This window comes from Sorghum bicolor, chromosome 1, assembly GCF_000003195.3.
Source record: "Sorghum bicolor cultivar BTx623 chromosome 1, Sorghum_bicolor_NCBIv3, whole genome shotgun sequence".
NCBI classification, from domain to species: Eukaryota; Viridiplantae; Streptophyta; class Magnoliopsida; order Poales; family Poaceae; genus Sorghum; species Sorghum bicolor.
Window position 1 is genome coordinate 28,656,034 of NC_012870.2, and position 18,926 is coordinate 28,674,959.

General features: G+C 43.4%; 1 protein-coding gene across 1 annotated transcript; it reads right to left on the bottom strand.

The window, feature by feature from the left end:
• Positions 11,131 to 15,845, bottom strand: LOC8076604 (uncharacterized oxidoreductase At4g09670). Its single transcript, XM_002467235.2, has 2 exons — positions 15,266 to 15,845; positions 11,131 to 12,441 (listed from the first exon to the last, which is right to left on the bottom strand). The coding sequence occupies exons 1-2, from the start codon at positions 15,758 to 15,760 to the stop codon at positions 11,821 to 11,823; spliced, it is 1,116 nt and encodes a 371-aa protein (XP_002467280.1). The 5' UTR covers positions 15,761 to 15,845; the 3' UTR covers positions 11,131 to 11,820.

Here is an 18,926-nt window from a genome sequence, read left to right on the forward strand (position 1 = left end):
TCATATCGGTCTTGGTCAAATCTTGATCCCCTTTTCCAAGCTTCCGATATACTGCATACGGCATAATATTAATAGCAGCTCCACCATCAACTAGGATCTTGGTCATTGGCTGCCCATCGACCCTTCCTTTGAGGAACAAAGCTTTGAGATGCTGCCTCTCGTCATCGGCAGGTTTCTCAAAGATAGCCGTCATCGGATCCAGAGCCAACTGAGCTATCTGATCAGAAAATTCCAACTCATCATCACTGGCTGGTGCAAGAAACTCCATCGGCAACATGAAGACCATGTTGACGCCTGCCGATGGACCTTCCTTCTTAGTGTCTGACGGCTGCCGACTTCCAGAGTTCTCTCCTTTATTTAGCTCTTCCTGCCTTTCACGTTGCAATCTCCTTTTCTGTGTCTTGGTTAATCCTTGAGGGCACCATGGAGGAAGTGGCCTTTGCCTTGCCGTCGGGCGTTGGTTCTCTCTTGACTCCATGCGATGCGTGTTAGCATCCCTGCAAAATATGAATTCATCGGGAACCCGCGCATCAGCCATTCTTTCAAGCTCCTCTTGGTTCCTGGGAAAATACTGGACACGGTCACCGAGCCGATCGTGAACGCTAAGCCTGCCCCCCAGCCGATCATGAACTGACGCCCTTCCTCTGATCGGCCCATTAAATCGTCGTTCATCATCATGATAACGCCGATCGTTCCTGTCGTACCGATCATAACCGTTGCATTCAGGGCAGTCTCTGATAGTAGGAAGCTTGATATTTTCCTCCCAACAATGGATGAAGAATGGGCAATTCCAATGATCCCTGTGCCGATTCCACTCCTGTCGGCGTCTCTCTTCTTCCCGTTGATAATCTTCCTGCTGGCGCCGGTACCGATCTTCCCGTTGTTGCCATCTCTCTCGAGGCCTTCTATGAGTTATGACAATACTAGATCGAGGAATTCTTCCTGAGCTAGCTCCTTCCTGGACCAAGCCCTTACTTCTTGCATCGGCGGTAGTAACTTGATGCTGAGGATCTACCGATGCACTCTTCTCAGCTGTCTCCGACGTTAAGACCTTAGCCTTCCCCTTAGCATCCAACATGTTTGTCGGGAAAGGATGTTGGTCTATCTTCATCGGCTTCTGGGCTTTGGAACTGTCAAACTTGATTCTCCCTGACTCTATGGCCGATTGCAGCTGTTGTCTGAATACTTTGCACTCGTTGGTGTCATGTGAAGTTGCATTATGCCACTTGCAATATCTCATCCTCTTCAACTCTTCTGCCGACGGGATCACGTGGTTAGGTGACAATTTGATTTGACCTTCCTGAAGTAGAAAGTCAAATATCCTATCGGCCTTGGCGGTGTCAAATGCAAACTTCTCTGGTTCCTTCTGCCCAAAAGGACAAGACATCGGCTTCTTGTTTTTTACCCATTCTGCCAAACCGATTACTGGTTCTTCATCGGAATCTGAGCTTGTTGCTTCATCAACAAATGAGACTTTCTTATTCCATGCCCTCTTAGGCTCGAAAGGCTTGATGTCTTGATCAGATATCCTCTGCACCAAGTGACTTAAACTTTCGAACTCCTGAGAGGCATACTTATCCCTGATGTGTGGCAACAAACCCTGGAAAGCCAAATCGGCTAGCTGCCGATCATCCAGAACCAGGCTATAGCATTTATTTTTGACCTCTCGTATCCTCTGCACAAATCCCTCAACCGACTCATCATTACGTTGCCTCAACTTGACCAAGTCGGTGATCTTCTTCTCATGAACCCCCGAGAAGAAGTATCTGTGGAATTGCTTCTCTAGATCGGCCCAAGTAATTACTGAATTGGGAGGCAATGATATGAACCAAGTAAAGGCCGATCCAGACAATGATGATGAAAATAGGCGAACCCTCAATTCGTCCCTGTTACCAGCCTCTCCACATTGAATAATGAACCTGTTGACATGCTCCATGGTTGACGTGTCGTCCTGTCCGGAAAACTTTGTGAAATCCGGTACTTTGTTCCGATGTGGAAGCGGGATCAAATCATACGCTGGAGGATACGGTGTCCGATAAGAATAAGTGTTGACTTTGGGTTTTATCCCAAATTGTTCCCTCATTACTTCGGCAATCTTATCGGCCCAATACGCATCGGCATCTTGCCGATGAGGCGGCTGCGGATCTGGCATTTGGTGGCGAACCTCCACGTGTCTGTTCGGGACGTGACCTGTATGGAACATCGTATTGGTCACCTGTCCTCCAATCTGCGGACTACCAAACTGCTGTCCACCGATTGGCTGTCCTCCGAGTTGCTGTCCAAAATTTATTGGCTGGTTGGGAATTCCCTGACCTTGGAACCCGGGATAAACCTGCCCTTGCTGGAACCCTGTAGTCTGATAACCCTGCTGTGGTGACTGTGGAAAGGCTTGCTGTCCAAGCCATCCATTATTAGCGTTCATCGGCATAGGTGCTGCCGATGATTGGTAATTGGGTACCGTCGTTGAATTGACATACCCTGACTGGGCCATAGGCCTCTGTTGCATCAGCATTGACTCTGCCGATGCGTTAGGCATCTGGAACATTGAATCTTGAGGATTTCCAGTGTGAGGCCTTGCAGTAGTAGTTGTGGTATACCGAGGACTCTGGTTCACCGGCACATTGGAAGGTGCCGATGTCATAGGAGTTTTGCCCCTCATGTCAGTTATCTGTGATGTTCCCGGCGTCAACTCTGGAGGCATACCATAACCCCACCAGTTAGGAGGAAGAGTTAACCCCGACATTGCCGATGCCAACATATCTGTTGTCAGTTTATGCTGCCCAACTGAAATTTGTGGGTTGGTTGCCATCGGCATAGATAGTGCACCAGTAGTCCCCAATGTACTCAGAGGAACGGCAGACTGTGCACTCGCACTTGTCAAGGCAGCCGATGGAGCCGTGACCTCTGGTGCCGTGGGTTGATGATGGGAAGGGCCCACATAATCCGGCGGGATTTGTCCTTCCTTGAAGGTTCTTGCCACGGCGTTGAAAACCGTATTAGACAGTACACCAGCTTGGTTAATCAACGCTCGATTGATGGCATTATCAACCATGTCTTGAAGCTTGCCAGGATTGGCGTCAAAAGTGACCTGCCGTGGTGCCGGCAGTGCATCTTTCTGGACCACTTCGCCGCTCCTGTTTATGCTAAAAGACTTCAGGCATTGCTGCTTGAACTCTTCCATAGCTTGGGCAATAGCTTGCTTCTGCTCATCCTTGAGGTTAGCTTCCGTCACGGGGATGACGTTGTCTTGATCGAGGTCAGAGATCGACATGTTGATCTTGATCTTGAATCTGTCCCACTGGGCGTACCAAAATATGTGTTGATGCAAAATTGATCTGCAAACACAAAGGGCTAATACCCGATTCAAACGTTAAGGCGTGCCAGCCGATTTGACCTTGCTATCGGCAAAGGTGATAATTCGAATACTTTAGTCCTGACAACAGCGATGCGCCCGGATGTCACGGCTAAGAGGTACTTACGCGGAACTCGAGAATACGCCGAGCTTAAGTCGACGAATTCCTAAGAACTCGTAATAAAAAGAAAAAAGTATGACGAAGTCGTCGAAAAGTAGATGCTGGAATATGAGTAAAAACGTATGTTTGATTGATTTCTTGATAGATATCCTGATTACAAGGTCCTAGGGCTTATATTTATACCCTGCTCAAAGAGCTACAACCAGACACGATTAGAATTCGAATTCCAAATTACACGGAACCCGTATACAAAACGATGCGAATAACATAAGGAAATAATAAAACCATCCTTCATGACAAACCGAAACTCCTCCACATGACAACTGGCAGCTTCCGGACTCCTCCTTCGCGTCATCGGCAATCCCCTTGCCATAGTCATCGGCAGACCCTTTTACTTGGTCATCGGCACCATATTACTGCCTGAGGACTTAGTCACATTCAACCTTTCCCTCATCGGCAACCATCCTTACCAGCAACCCGCATCGTACTGCCACCCTGTCCTGCCATCCTGGACACGTGCCCAAAAATGGTGTCAACATTGGGTTGTGCAGGATTTTGAGGCGTAAGAAGAGTGAGACCGAACATGCAAGCCACAAGAGTGAACGACTATGTCAACATCTAGCTTGGGGGAGGCACCTCCACGTGTATCTAGATAAGTATTACTTTTCTTTCTTGGTTTTATTTACTAGTATTCGGAAATAAATAAATAAATGCATAACCATGAAACCAAACAAAGTTTTTCTTTTGAGTAATATACAATAGTTTTGTGTAATCCTAAGTTTTAAATAAAACAAAAAGAAAGTTTGATCCAAGTCTAGGTAATTGACAAACATGATATGAGAAGGTCTGAGCTACTATTTAACTTGTTCCAAGTTTCGCTAGAGTTCTGGAGATTTTATCTTTTGAAAATCTAAAAATTCAAAAAAAATTGAATGAGATCCTGTTTGACATAATACCTAGAGTCTTATAAGATATAAATATTAAAACTGTGGGCACTTGCTTTGCTCAAGCCATTGTTAATTCTTGTAGATTTGGTTGAGAGAATTATCATGCTCCAAAGATCAAGATCTTTTTGTTTTAAAAATATAAAAGATTCACTCTTCCGAAGTATTATTGCGTTAGAGGCATGGGACTATGCAAAAAAAATTGATACGAAAAAAAAGAGTGAGACGAGAGATAAAAATAGACAAGTGTCCGAAGTAGAATTAGGGGGGTACAAAGATACCCACCTGAGTGGAATAAAATGAACACGTGTCCGATAGTAGAATTAGGGGTACTTGGTGCCCACTTGAAAAAAAAGAAAAAAAGAAAGAAAAAAATGATAGCCCATGGTCCCTCTAATAAGCAATATGCCAGTAAGAGATGACAAACTTTTCAAAAAGGTCAAAGGTCTTGATCTAGGAGTATGACATTCCACTCCCTTGCTCCGAGCATTGACATAGCAAAATGCAAAGTAAGTATGCTAAAACTTTTAATGCTCTACTTATTTATCTTTCGAGAAGAAGGCAAATACCTCAGTTTTATTTTGGAAACTTAAAAAAACTCCAGAACAAAGGTAAGACAGAACTTGAGACATAGTGCTTGACTTGATCGTTCTGTTTTTCAATCACTTAAGACCTTAGTGATAACTTAAAAACCCTGTAGTAAGAGGCATAAAAGTAACCCCTATTTTCTTGCTGATTTTTGCTTTGCTCAGGGACGAGCAAAGGTTAAGCTTGGGGGAGCTTGTTGACGGTCCTTAATGCTCACATTTAACCGTCAACTAATCATGGAAAAGGACCTATATGCAACCAACATCCAAAATTAGGATTTCATCTGATAGAATTCCACGAGTTTTGGTGTTTGTCTATTTCTGCAGGGGGTTATCAGGAAACATGGAGGAAAGGCCCACACGTCGGGTTTACATAGAGATATTAACGTGTGCGGTAATTTTCTATCATCTAGAAGACTCCAGAAGCCACAGGAACGAACATGAGGCCGAGCGGGCCCAGGGACTGGGCGCCCGCCCTCCCCCCTTGGGCGCCTGCCCAGGTGTCTCGGCCAATCAGGCCCCGCCTCGCGGATCATGCTCCACCGACCTAAGGGATTAAGGAAAACCGTGTGATTAAGGTCGGTTTGATCCGACGTCCCACATTCATTTGGGGGGCTATATAAGGAGGCCCCTAGCCTCTGGAGGAGATATCTCTTCTACAGAATCAAAGCTAGGGTTTTAATTATTCATCCAAGTAGAGAGGATACCTCTAGTTCATCTAGTTCTAGTTCTAGTTCATCTAGTTCTAGTTCTAGTTAGTTCTAGTTGTAACCTAGAAAATAGGTTGAGAGAACAGGAGAGCGGAGGAGGAGCCAAATCTGTCACATCTTCCTCAACATTGTACTTTTGCAGCAACTGGTTCGTTCTTCATCGTTCTCCAAGTTCTTCAATTCATAATTCCTGAGTTCTTTAATTACTTTTATTTACATTCAAGTTATTTATTGGATTTCCGCTTGCATCAAGTGCTCTAGTCTTTGCAACGCTAGAGTAGTAATTAATAGATTAGACATAACGGTCGACGTATTCCACCTCGTTCGGATCGGTATTTGTAGGACCGTAGTCAGAGCTTCCTAGCCCCCTTCTCATCTCTTTCTGTGGTTAGTGTTCTGATGTCTCAAAATAAATAATCTTTGAAGTAATTCTTGATTCTTAGATCAACTAGAGAACTCTCAGGAAACTTCCTCTCTTCCCACTAAAAATAATTATATAGTTATCCTTGGGTGATCTTGAATCTTAATTAGTACACTCACGTTCCCGGTGGAAAATTGATACTCTGGAATATTCCCGGGTGAAAGCTACATCGGTATCCATGCGCTTGTGGATTTTCTGTTTGCGTTTAAAATACCCACCATATGGAAAGAGAAAAAAAGTTGTAATAGAATAGGAGGCACTGCTGGAACCACCATCTACGCCATCCAACGAATCCCAGAACGACTAAGGACATAAGGAGTCCCGTTCAGAGGACTTAAAAGCACCAAACACTGTGCCAAGAGGTAAACTTGGTAGTTATCACTTTCCCTTTTATTATTTACTTTCCTTAAATAAGCTTGTTTAGTTAATCAAATTCATACTACCCTGAAAAGAAAATAAAAATGTTAAAAACGATAAAGTCTCGTGTGAGTATGCTAGTGGCATAAAACCCATAAGTACATTCTGTGGTGGCATAAAAATAAAAATAAATATATTCTTGTTCTATAAAAATGAAAATGTAAAAATAAGTTTATGATCCTACCAAAGAGAATAACATTTATTGAGGAATCTCAACATGATAAAGGGCTAGAGATTTACACTAACATTTAACCAGTTCCACAAAGCTTTATTGTCTATTTGAGCTCCACAAAATTCAAGGATCAAGAAGACTAGCAGACGGAGGACATGCTAATCGCTGTCAGGGTGCTGCCGACATTCAAATACACCTCTGTAACCTGCTAGCTACGTCAAAAGAAATTACATCAAAATCCAGCTTGGGGGAGAGCACCCCCATTTATCCAGCTAAGTGTTTCTACTCGCGTTTATACTTTACTCAAATAATAAAAAGATTCATAATCATGAAAACCCAAATAAAGATTTTGTGCTTATTTATATATAAATATATCTTGCTTAGTTTGCTAAATAAATAAATAAAGCGGCTATGCTAAACTGAATCTTAATAATAAACTCTTACATAGATATGATGAATAGTTGCTCTGCTAAGTACCTAGTTTTCAAATTTGAGCTCTCTCTCAAGTTTGTTATAATTTAAAGCTTGTTCTTAACCTGAACTTGTGGGAAGAGTACTTGATCTAACGTCTAAGTCGTTAACGGATATGATATGTTAAGGTTGAGCTGCTGTTTATCTGTTCCTAGAGATGCTAGAATTCTAGAGAATTTTATCTTTGAAAATCTTTAATAATGTTGCATGATGATTTCCTACATGATGAGAGTTTAAATTCCTACCACAACCATATATACATGCTTATTACACTAAGAACCATATATTTACTGCTTATGAGCATTGAGTGTGGTCAAGCTGTGTAGACCCTTAGGAGCTTGTCATGCGGTTAAAATCAAGATTTACTTGCACGTCCACTCAGATATGCTACTTCTACTCCGGAAGTACGCATCCACATACATCCACTCATTTCCATCTCCGGATCCACCTAAAATTATTCTACTCCTACCCGGGAGAGAATAGCTAAAAATATTCTCCAATTCATGTTATTCCCTATGAAATAAATGTTCGAGTTATCTTGGCTACTACCACTTGCTACATTATTCTAGGAGGATGAATGCTCTAAAAAAATAAATACAAGGAAATAAAAAGGGGCAAGTGCTTGGAACCTCGAAAAAAAAGTGAGATGAGAGGTAAAAATAGACAAGTGTCTGACAGTAGAATTAGGGGTACAAGATACCCACATGAGATAAAAGAAAAAGAAAATATAGAGAATCTCATTCTCCTCAAAAAGCTTCAAAGTGCAAGAAAGGTATGTATCCCCTCAAAAGAGCAAAAGTAGAATTAGACTTTCACCATTGTTTTCACCATTATCACCATCTTCACCATACTCCATTCATTTGCCACACATGCACACCTTGATTTGACTTATTGACTTGTTTTCTCTGGATCCATAGTTTGACTATGCAATAAATGTCTTGTAAGTATATATTATTTATCTCCCATCTATCAGCTCCAGTTATAAAGCCTTATTAGAGTAGGGTGAGAGAGTAAGACATGTCACTATGCCTCATACCAGAAATACCATATACTTTGAGAGAAGGCATATACCATTACTGTCTTGGTAAGGATCCTGAAATACCACAAAAGAGAGATTTGAGAGAGTCATACAAGGAATCTCTGAGTTTTATTTGAAAATCTGCAAAAACTCTAGAGCTATAGTTGATCAAAGAACAAGAGACATGGCGCTTGAATTGACCGTTCTATCTTTTAACTGCTCAAGACACAAGTGACGGTTGCAAGCCCCATGGTGGAAGGTAAAATGAGTAAGTTTTAAGTCTTAACAGTTTGCTCAACTCAGAGATGAGACCTTGTTTGAAAGCATGTGTACCGTCAACATACAAAGGCATTGCAGCAACTTTTGATCCATCACTGAGCCTATCCTTGCTCAGGGTCGAGCAAGAGGTAAGCTTGGGGGAATTTGTTGATGGTCCTTAAGTATCAAATTTAATCATCAAATAAATAAAGAAAAGGGTCCAAATGCAACCAACACCTAGACTTAGGGTTTTATCTGACAGAATTCCACGAGTTTTGGTGTTTGTCTATTTCTGTAGGGGGTTATCAGGAAATATGGAGGAAAGGCCCACACATCGGGTTTACATAGAGATATTAACGTGTGCGGCAATTTTCTATCATTTAGAAGACTCTAGAAGCCACGGGAACGAGCGGGAGGCCGAGCAGGCCCGGGGGCAGGGCGCCCGCCCTCCCCCTAGGGCACCCGCCCTTGCCTGAGAGCCAATCAGGCTCCACCACACGGATCATGCTCCACCGACCTAAGGGATCAAGGAAAACCGTGCGATTAAGGTCGGTTTGATCCGACAGCCCACGTTCATTTGGGAGGACTATATAAGCAAGGCCCCTGGCTCCTGGAGGAGAGCAACTCTCAAACCCTAATTCATCCATTCATCCAAGGAGAAGAGCCTCTGATCAAGCCCTAGAGCCACTACATCAACTAGATCTCTAGTTTAGCATAGCTACATAGGATTAGTCAATCTTCGATTGGTTTCCGAATCTGTCAAGAGAATTCTTGGTAATTCCTCTATTGTTCTTCATCTGTTCATCATTGTTCTTCAATATTATGAATATGACTTTGCTCTATTTCAATATATTTATTATGACTTTGCTCTACTTGTTTATATTTGCAATTATATCGTTCTTAGTTTATCATGGTTATATGCTTGGCTTAGTTAGATTGGAATTATATACATGCTTAGGATCGTATAGCGTTTATCCATATGTAAAGTGGGTAAATGATAAGTATTGTGTAGGCGTGGTGCCTATACCATATTTATCTACGATTGTACCCTATATGCCGGATCGTGGGGTGGTTTGCAGTGGTGATAGCTCTGTTGATTTTTATATAGCCCCCCTCCCGTGTATAGGGCAGGCAGAGCAACATTATTACAGGGAAGTGATTGCTATGTTTCTCATCTTCCTTGATAATATCACTATGCATCGGCGTAATCTTGTCTCGCAATGATTGCCAAGTATAATTGCACTAACTATGATATGCTAGACTTTTTAGTTAAGAATAACTTAGGAAATATTCTTGTAGTTCATTTTAATTCCATGCTAATGACTTGCTAGAATATCTGTTGAGGTGCTTATAATTATCATATGTAGCTAGTTATGCTGATCAGAATAGTTATCTTTGTCACCATTCATATTTTATCTATATTTTATGTGACACTTACCCCTGTATTGATAAGATAGATGAATGCTCTCTATTACACATGCAATGATACTCAATTCCATATTTCATTCCATCATTATTAGTAATCCCTTCCAGTGGTAAAAATATAAATAACGATACTTGGAATACTTTCCGGTTAAAATGCTACATCAGTATTAATATGTGCGCTTGCAGATCCCATTTATTATTTATCGAGATGAGCAATTGCATATTTCAATACCGCGTCTCTCATGTCATGCTGGGGATGACAACTTGGCTTAAGTGGCATGAGGGATAGGTTCGGCATTTTTGATGCCGTTATCAGAAATAGAAAACTAAGTCTACTTTTGATAATGACGTCAAGAATACCCAACATTGACCACCGTTGCGGCCACCAGTTTGACCACCACCTCCTCGTTGGAAACCCCCACGGCCACGCCCACCGCGAGGGTTGTTGGTGGAGAAGTGTCTACCGCCGCCACCTCCACGGCCACCCTTGGTAGCAACGTTCGCGGAGGATTGTGAGCCACCGCCATCGCGAATCAGCCAGAGTTATTCGTGAATCACCAATTGCGCTTGGAGTTCTTGAAGTGAGATCGGCTCGGCCCGGTTGGACACAGCCGTCGCGACCGAGTCAAAGTTCTCCCCTAAACCCATAAGGATATAGGAGACAAGTTCATTATCTTCTATCTTCTTGCTCGCGGACGCCATTTCATCCGCGAGCCCCTTCATCTTGGTGAAAAATTCTGCCACCGTGGACGACCCCTTGGTCGTCGTGGCAAGCGCCATACGGGTGGCCGGGCGCGAGATTGAGAGGCATGGAGCGCCTGGATCGCCGCCCAGAGCTCTGCAGAAGTGGTTGAAGACGCAACTTGCGAGAAGACGTCCTTGGAGAGCGACGAGAAAAGAAAGCTCTAGACTTGACTGTCCTTTGCAAACCATCTCTCATACTCCGGATTAGATCTTGGTTCCGCCTTCTTTCCATCTTTGTCAGGGGCATCTTCTTCAAGGAACTCGGGCGGCGGCTTGGATGTGGGCATGGTGTAGCCCCAGAGTTGCGCCCTTGGAGAGTTGCCGAGACTTGGGCCAACCACATGGTGTGATTGCCACGCATGAGTTTCTCGGTGACTGGAGGGAGGAAACCAAAGGTGAAAGTAGCGGTGGCGAGAGCGTCGGAGGTTGACATGACGACGGACCAATATGTACCGCGAGGTAAACTAGGCTCTAGATACCATGTAGAAAATGAGGGAACGAGATGACCCTATCTGGGTCTCTCGGTACGTGTTAAATAGACAAGGAAAAGCCCCCTGCGTGGCCATACAAAGTGGAGATTAGTTACAACAAACTCTTGACTCAATCTAATCTAGTTGTTACACGGTACAATCTAGTTGTCTAACAGTGCTAACTGATCATGCTGGAAATGTTGCACAACCTGAACCTGTCCAGGATGTTCATGACCAAGAACATCACAACGGAAGCCCTCAACATTGTTTTTTTTCTTCAATCTTAGAACTTCCTGCTGTATTCCTCCTTTTGCCGGGCAACCATCGGTTGATTATTGATGGTGATGCTTCCGTCTGCCCATATACTAGAACAACCAGTAGAAATATCATCCGACTTATACACTTCAACCTTTTTCTGAGTTTGATGCCACTTCTTTAAATTATCACGAATAATGGTTTACTGGTTTCATGTACAGTACAGAAGTACATAATGTGTATATCACGCAAGCACAAACCAGGCCATGCTGTGTAAACAAAGGCCTTGTTTGGATGTAGTCGGATTCGCATCAATCCACATATGTTAGGATGGGTTGGAGTGGAACTTGAACTAAATTTCACCCCAATCCACTCCAACACATATGGATTGAGGTGAATCCAACAACATCCAAACAAGGCCTTACCCAGGATCGGAAGTGACTCGTTTGTTGGATTTAACTAGCCACCTCAACTGGCTCAGATCCTTTGTCAATCGAGGCTTTCACAGCATCCAAAACCAGCTGCGTCTTCCGGGTGATGGCCGGCCACTTCCCCTCAGGCTTACACCCAGCATCCCGGATCTCCTGCACGAGCCTCGCGAATTCCTGGACCATCAGGGCCTCCTGTGGCAGGTCCGTTGTGATAACGTGCTTGCTTGGCAGAGGATCCCATCCAATGTGGAGCTCAGCAAAGCTTGACTTCGAAGCCACGTGGAACTCCGCCAAATTCTCCTCGTATGGGATGACAAAGTCAGTGACATGGATAGTTCCATTCGTGCCAACCAAGGTGATATCCATGGTGAGATTGCTCAGGAAAGAGCAGCTGAAGGTGGCAGTCTTGCCATCTGCCCAGTACAATGTCGCGCCACACGCAAGAAGCACGCCAGCTCGGTTCTTTACAGGGTCGCGCAGTGCGATCACAGTCTTGGGCAACTCATAGCCAACAGCCCACAGGATTGCACGGATGCAGTACCACCCAGCATCACCAAGTGCACCCAGGGCATCAAGATCTGGCTTTACTCTGATGTCATTCTGGAGGAAATCTTCGTTTGCTCGAAAGCTGAACACACTGTTAATCTGCAGAAAAAGAAGAAAAATACCGATGATTTTTGTTCACCTACAAAACTTTGTAAAACAGTAAACAAACAGTTAAAATGTATTCTTCCACAAATACTGCTATATGTTCACCTATAGCATTTCATACATGTCTTGCAATTCAGATATTAATGTGTGCTGAGAGGTGTAATGGCTGCAGCCAACCATTTCATCGTCTACTTCTATTGATTACAAATTTGTGCATATGCATAAATGAAAAATGACATGGATGTATATTCTATTATTATTTTCTACATAGCTGGAATAAAAGAACCAAATTCGATGCATCACAGATATTCTCTGGAACTGATAATTTGGATACACTGAAATTTTGTAGGAACAAAAATATGGTATTTAGCTTTCACAATTTAAATCTTTCAGAGCGCTCTACTGTCATCTCAATTTATAGATGAATTGGAAGTGGTCTGCTGAGAAAGAATTCAAGCTCAACTCGGCTTCAACACTTCCAGCAATCTTAATATGTGACAATTTACAGGAGATTTTGAAAACCTCAGAACTTTATAAAACTACTGAAACACCACTTGTATATAATATATGTTAATATGCAAGCTCAACTCAGCTTCAACACTTCCAGGAATGTCCATATGTGATAATTTATAAGAGATCACGGCAAACATGTCCGAATGCTCCTAGCCTTTTTTATGCTAGTACACTTGCTCCAATCATAAATAAAGTTTTCAATTTTGACTGTCAGTATCTAAATTTTTATTTAGATTGCAACACGATCGCAAGGGTTTGAGCTCTTGGTTGTCCTGGTGGCATGGTGGATTTGGAAGCATATAAATGGTTGTAGGGATCTTAGCCCAATCATAATATCATCTTGCAGAATAATAGCGATAAGGCAAAGTTATGGTGTATGGCAGGAGCCAAAAGATTCCGCAGCTTATGGCCAGGATTGGTTTCTTTTCGGTGATTTCCACTGTATCAATCATGGGGTCATGCCTTTTGAAGGGGTTTTATGAGACACCTAGATTTTTTTTCTTCTTCTTATAATATGAGGTTTGTTACAGCAGTGGCAGATTTAGGATTTTAATCATGGGGGTACGGATAAAAATAATATAGTTCATCAACATGGACATAACATAATTAGATTACTAAACGATGATAAAATAGTTGTGAATGTAGAGTGTTGAGGCTGTTGTATAGGCTGAGTGGACTAGCAATTATATATAACAATGTATTATACATGTATATGTTATTAAAGAATATATATACTAGATGTTTTTCAAGAAATTTTGGAGGGACAGCTGTACCCCCATGTTACTACTTTAGATCCACCCCTATGTTACAGTGCTTGGAGGAACCGCCGGTTCCTCCCTAAAAAAACTGATATCCATTAATCTGAAAAAAATATAATTAAATATTCTTAAGGGTGGTTTAGTATTTTTTCCCATTCTCCCTAACATACCCAGCCATACAGCTCGATCCGCCGGGAAGTTCGCTCCTGTGTGCGTCGTCGCCGCCCACTGCCCGCCGTTCCGATATTCTCCATTGCGCGCCGCTGGTCGCCCCGATATTCGCCGTCGCCCGCCACTCGCCACTCCTAGAAATTGTTGTGGCACGCCTCCCGGAATTTGCCGTCACCTCTCCCCAAAATCACCGCTGCCTGACTCCTTGGGGTCGTCATCTTCACACAGCCTCCTAGAGGAGCTTGCCCACCTAATTGGGTCACTCATCATGGCGCTAGGGACTCCAGGCTGCTCCGAATTGGTGGCTGCAGGCTGCGGCGGAGTGGACGAGGGTGGAGTGGTCAATTTCGCCGTCGCCCACCTCTCCGGAGGTCACCATCTTCCAATGGCCGCCTGCAGGAGCTCCTCCACCTAACACGGCTTTGGGGGCTCTCGGTGCTGCTCCAAATCGGCACAGCGGCGGAGGGGATGAGGGAGGACTGGCGGCAGGAGCCCGTTGGGACTTGTCATGGCGCTTGGAGGATTGAGGGGACCGCCTGCAGGGGCTCGTCTTCCTACACTGAAGAAGATCGATACTGCTGCTGGTCTGGTGATTGCTGAAGAACTGCTGCTGCAGGGCATTCACGTTAAGCAGCTGTTGTAGGTTGCTAGGCTATTTTGATTTCCAATCTGTTGCTAATAAGAAATTCAGCTGTAGCTTTTATATTGATGATGGAGGACTACTTTGTATTCAGGTAATTTACCTTTCCGTAATTCAGCTTTGAGATGAGAAGTAGTTTCAAAGACGTACAAATACTGTTATACCCTCTAAATTTATTTATAAACCAGTTCTGGGTCGATGCTTTCTTGGTTCCGTACCACAACTTAAGTTCCTCTCATTTGGTTCTTCCTATTTTTAAACCATCCGATCTAACAAAACAGAGGATTCTCATTATTTTCGAGGACCGTAAAATTTCACTAATATAAATATGAAACAAAGCTCCCTGTGTGTTAAAAACATCTGACAATATAATATTTGTAGTACTAGATTCATTAAGCAAATTACTTTCACAATGTTACCTCTTTCTATTTAATAAAAGATATTTAAAATAAATTTTAATTATCAGTGTCTACTACGATATATTCAAAATATGCGTGTGCGTCACAAAAATGGAACGGTTCCATGACAAACTTTACGAGCATATAAATTAACGCTGTTGGGCCGTGGAGCATTATACAACTGGGAAAGAAAAAGAATAGTCTTTTTTTTCTGTAGAAATTCAGTTATTGATACTGATAATGACAATAAAATGGGAAAAACGAATTCCATTTCTTGGTTACGGGTAACAATGGTCCCATTCCAGTCTTGCAGGAATTAAGGTTTGCAAATAACTCACCGTTGCGATGTCCCCAATGGCGTCCTTGTCGTCGACGGTGTCCCGCATCCTGGCGGTGCGCGGGTGGTGCATCCACATGGTGGAGTCCATGAACTGGACCCCCGCGGCGTCGCAGGCGGCGAGGATGGCGTCGAGGTCGGCGGCGCACAGCGCGGTGGGCTTCTCTAGGAGCACGTGCTTGCCCCTCGCGGCGGCGGCGGTGGCCCAGCGCACGTGGAGGCTGGTGGGGAGCGGGAGGTAGACGGCGTCCACGTCCGGGTCGTCGAGGATCGCCTCGTAGGAGCCGTGGAGGCGGGTGGCCGCGACGTCGAGGCCGTTGTCGGCGGCGAAGAGGCGGGCCTTCTCCTCGGAGCGGCTCCCGACGGCGGCGACGGCTGCGCCGGGCGCGAGCAGCATGGCGCGCGCAAGCTTGCGCGCGATGGAGGCGCAGCCAAGGATGCCGAAGCGCACGGGGCGCGGCGGCTGGTCTGGGTCTGGCGCCGCGGCGGACGACATGGACGGCGGCCTGGTGCTCTTTGGCGTGGCCTTTGGTTAGCGGCTTGGCGCGTCTGGGCTCTCTCGGTGCGGTCGTGTGGTGTTGGTGCCTTCGCTCGCGAACGCTTCTAGGCCTTGTTTAGTTCGCCCAAAGTTTTACAAATTTTTTCAGATTCTTCGTCACATCGAATCTTTAGACGTATGCATGGAGTATTAAATATAGATGAAAATAAAAACTAATTGCACAGTTTGGTCGGAATTGACGAGACGAATCTTTTGAGCCTAATTAGTTCATAATTGGATAATATTTATCAAATATAAACGAAAGTACTACTATTCCTATTTTGCAGAATTTTTTGCAAGTAAACACGGCCTAGTAGAGCCTACAAATGTGCGTGGGTCCTACGGACCTACTCTACTCTTACACTGCACACGAGTTCAGCATGCAGAGCTCCACGTGCCCCGCGGTGGGGGCAGCCGGATCTTGCTAGGCCTTGTTTAGTTTAAAAAAATTTACAAAATTTTTTAATTCTTCGTCACATCGAATCTTTTGACGCATGTATAAAGTATTAAATATAGACGAAAATAAAAATTAATTACACAGTTTGGTCGGAATTGACGAGACAAATCTTTTAAATCTAGCTATTCCAAGATTAGACAATATTTGTCAAATACAAACGAAGATGCTACAGTGTCGATTCCAAAAAAATTTGGACCTAACAGGAGTTGGCTTTCTGTCGATGGACGCTCAAGGAATACAAATTTGAGGAGACATTTCTGTGTAAACCCATTTCTGTGTCACAATTGAATAAGAAAGAATTAAGAAAAAAAATCATGGTGGCTAAGATCGATGAATACATTGAAATCATGTACTGGGCAGAGCCTTGTACAAACGGCTGAAGCAACTGTATGCACAGGGTATGCTAATAAAGTTGCAGAAAGGCTAGAGAACTGCTGAGGCAATCATCTGTATGACCAAGATAGAATTTCAGTAGAATTTGTAACATATAGGCAGGGCGTTTGTACAGGTGTTCAAACAGTGTTTTTTAGAGAGAAATATAGAGCTAGAATTCTAAGATCGCTGATCCATGTCCATGCAACTTGGTCCATTAGTGTAAGTCTTCATGAATAAGAGGAAGACCAAGCAACACCGTTTGTAACGGCAAGATCAAAATTATTGCCACTGGGTTCAATAATGCAAGTTTTCATGAACAAAAGGAAGATAAACAGAAGCTGAAGCCTCTAGCCTCTGCTCGGTTGCAGTGACAGAGAAATAAAATCGCAAACTCTATTAAGTGACCTGTAGAGTGTGGACTGCGTGATGCGGACCACCTCTCCCTCCCACACGCCTATGCACGCGTCCGCACCCGCACGCCACATTGTGGCCATGCCGGAGTTGGGAAAAAAAGGTGTATGGTGAGCTAGCCAGGGTTATAGTTCAACGTCTCTTTCTTCTTATCTCCGGTGGGCTTAGAAGGAATTTTATTGGGATGGCGGCTAGGCCAGGTGGGGGCAGGGGTGCCATAGTCGGAGCTCGCCGTGACAGGAGGGGAAAGGGAAGAAGGCAGCCATCGCGAGTATGTTAGGATTCGCCGAGCTTCGTGATCAGGGCCGTGCACAGGGGCGTGCAACCCGTGCGACCAAACAGGGCCTCAGATTCTTAGGGGTCTCAAAAATAACAGACTATCAGGTGAGATCTAATACCCAATTGTCTTAAGTCTTGGGGCAATTAACGTATGTGCATGTACTGAATCCATGACAAGCAAATTAATGCAAGCTCGAGTCCGGGTCACCCGTGTCGTAGCTTCTTGTTCCACAGTTCATCTCCGCACGTCTCCATTCATCTGACTCCATAGAGACCTGCTCAAACTCGGTGATTCACCAAGCAAGGGAATCTCAAAGTCCATTCATTTGTGGTAGTGCTGAACTGTCGATGAGCTAATGCATATGAATTTTGAGATGTCTTTCCTGTGTAAGTGTCTCGTACTCTTGTATTAGTATACTATATCCTTGAAATTATTTCTTGTAACTGTAAGGCTCTGAGGCCTCCTATGGTCGAGTCAATCTTTAGCCCCGCAAGGCCTAGGCAGTGTGGGGTAGCGCAGCTAAAACTTTGTTGTTCCCTTCTCCTTATTAATCAATTCCGGCATTGTCGGATCTTTTAAAAAAAATTATTGTAATTGTACGATCTTGTACTCTTGTACTCCCTTCATTTAAGATACTCTTTTTTTTTCTAGATATACAGTTTGGCTAAGCACTTAGATATACAGATCTATGTACATAATAAAAACAATATACTCTTAAAAAGCTAAAAAGCATCTTATAGTTCAGAATGGAGAGAGTAGTATAGTTATTGGTAGAATTATTTCTTTTGGTACTTACTTATTATTAAATGCTAAAAGTTCATTAGTTCGTGTACACCTATAGTACTGGATATGCAGCATAGGCTATACATTTTTTAGAAAAAGCAATACATTTTAGCTTGGATATATATTATTAATATTTTATTTTTTTAAATAGAGTCTATTTTAAAGTTTAGAACAGGGTCTTAGATTTTGTCGGCACGGCCCTGCTCGTGATCGCATATATAGCATGTATAATATCCTATTTTTTTAGATAAAAATAATAGTGCAAATTTATCTGATGTATTTTGGTGTACATGTCCCCATGGGTACGGAAAATAATGTTCAATGTACATATATGGCATCGTCGCCAATATAATGTTTTCAGTTAAGCAAAATCTCCATCCATAATAGAATAATAATAACTTGTCGGGCCGAAAAGAACCCTATCGTTTCCTTCTCTCCCTCTAGGCCCGATCCGTTATCAATCCTGCTTCTCATTGTCCAAAGGAAAGCCCAGAAATTTACTCGCCTACGGCGTCGCTGCTATGTCGTGGCCCTAACATAACATGATCCGCCCATTTCCACTTCCATTTCCTAGGAAGTTGGGCCGGTCAGATACTCCTACATGCTACCTTGGGCTCCTGGGCTGGCTACCTGTCTGGGCACTCTCTTCTCTACTACCTGGGCCTTGTTTTGTTGGTGAAAATTTTTTAAGTTAGTTATTGTAACACTTTCATTTGTATTTGATAATTATTGTCTAATCAGATTAGCTAGATTCAAAAGATTCATGTCATAAATTATAGACAAATTATGCAACTAGTTATTTTTATCTACATTTAATG

Coding starts and splice junctions, on each gene's coding strand:
- LOC8076604 (XM_002467235.2), bottom strand. CDS start 15,760: ATGTCGTCCGCCGCGGCGCCAGACCCAGACCAGCCGCCGCGCCCCGTG. Junction 12,442..15,265: donor CCATTGGGGACATCGCAACG/GTGAGTTATTTG, acceptor CTTTTTCTGCAG/ATTAACAGTGTGTTCAGCTT.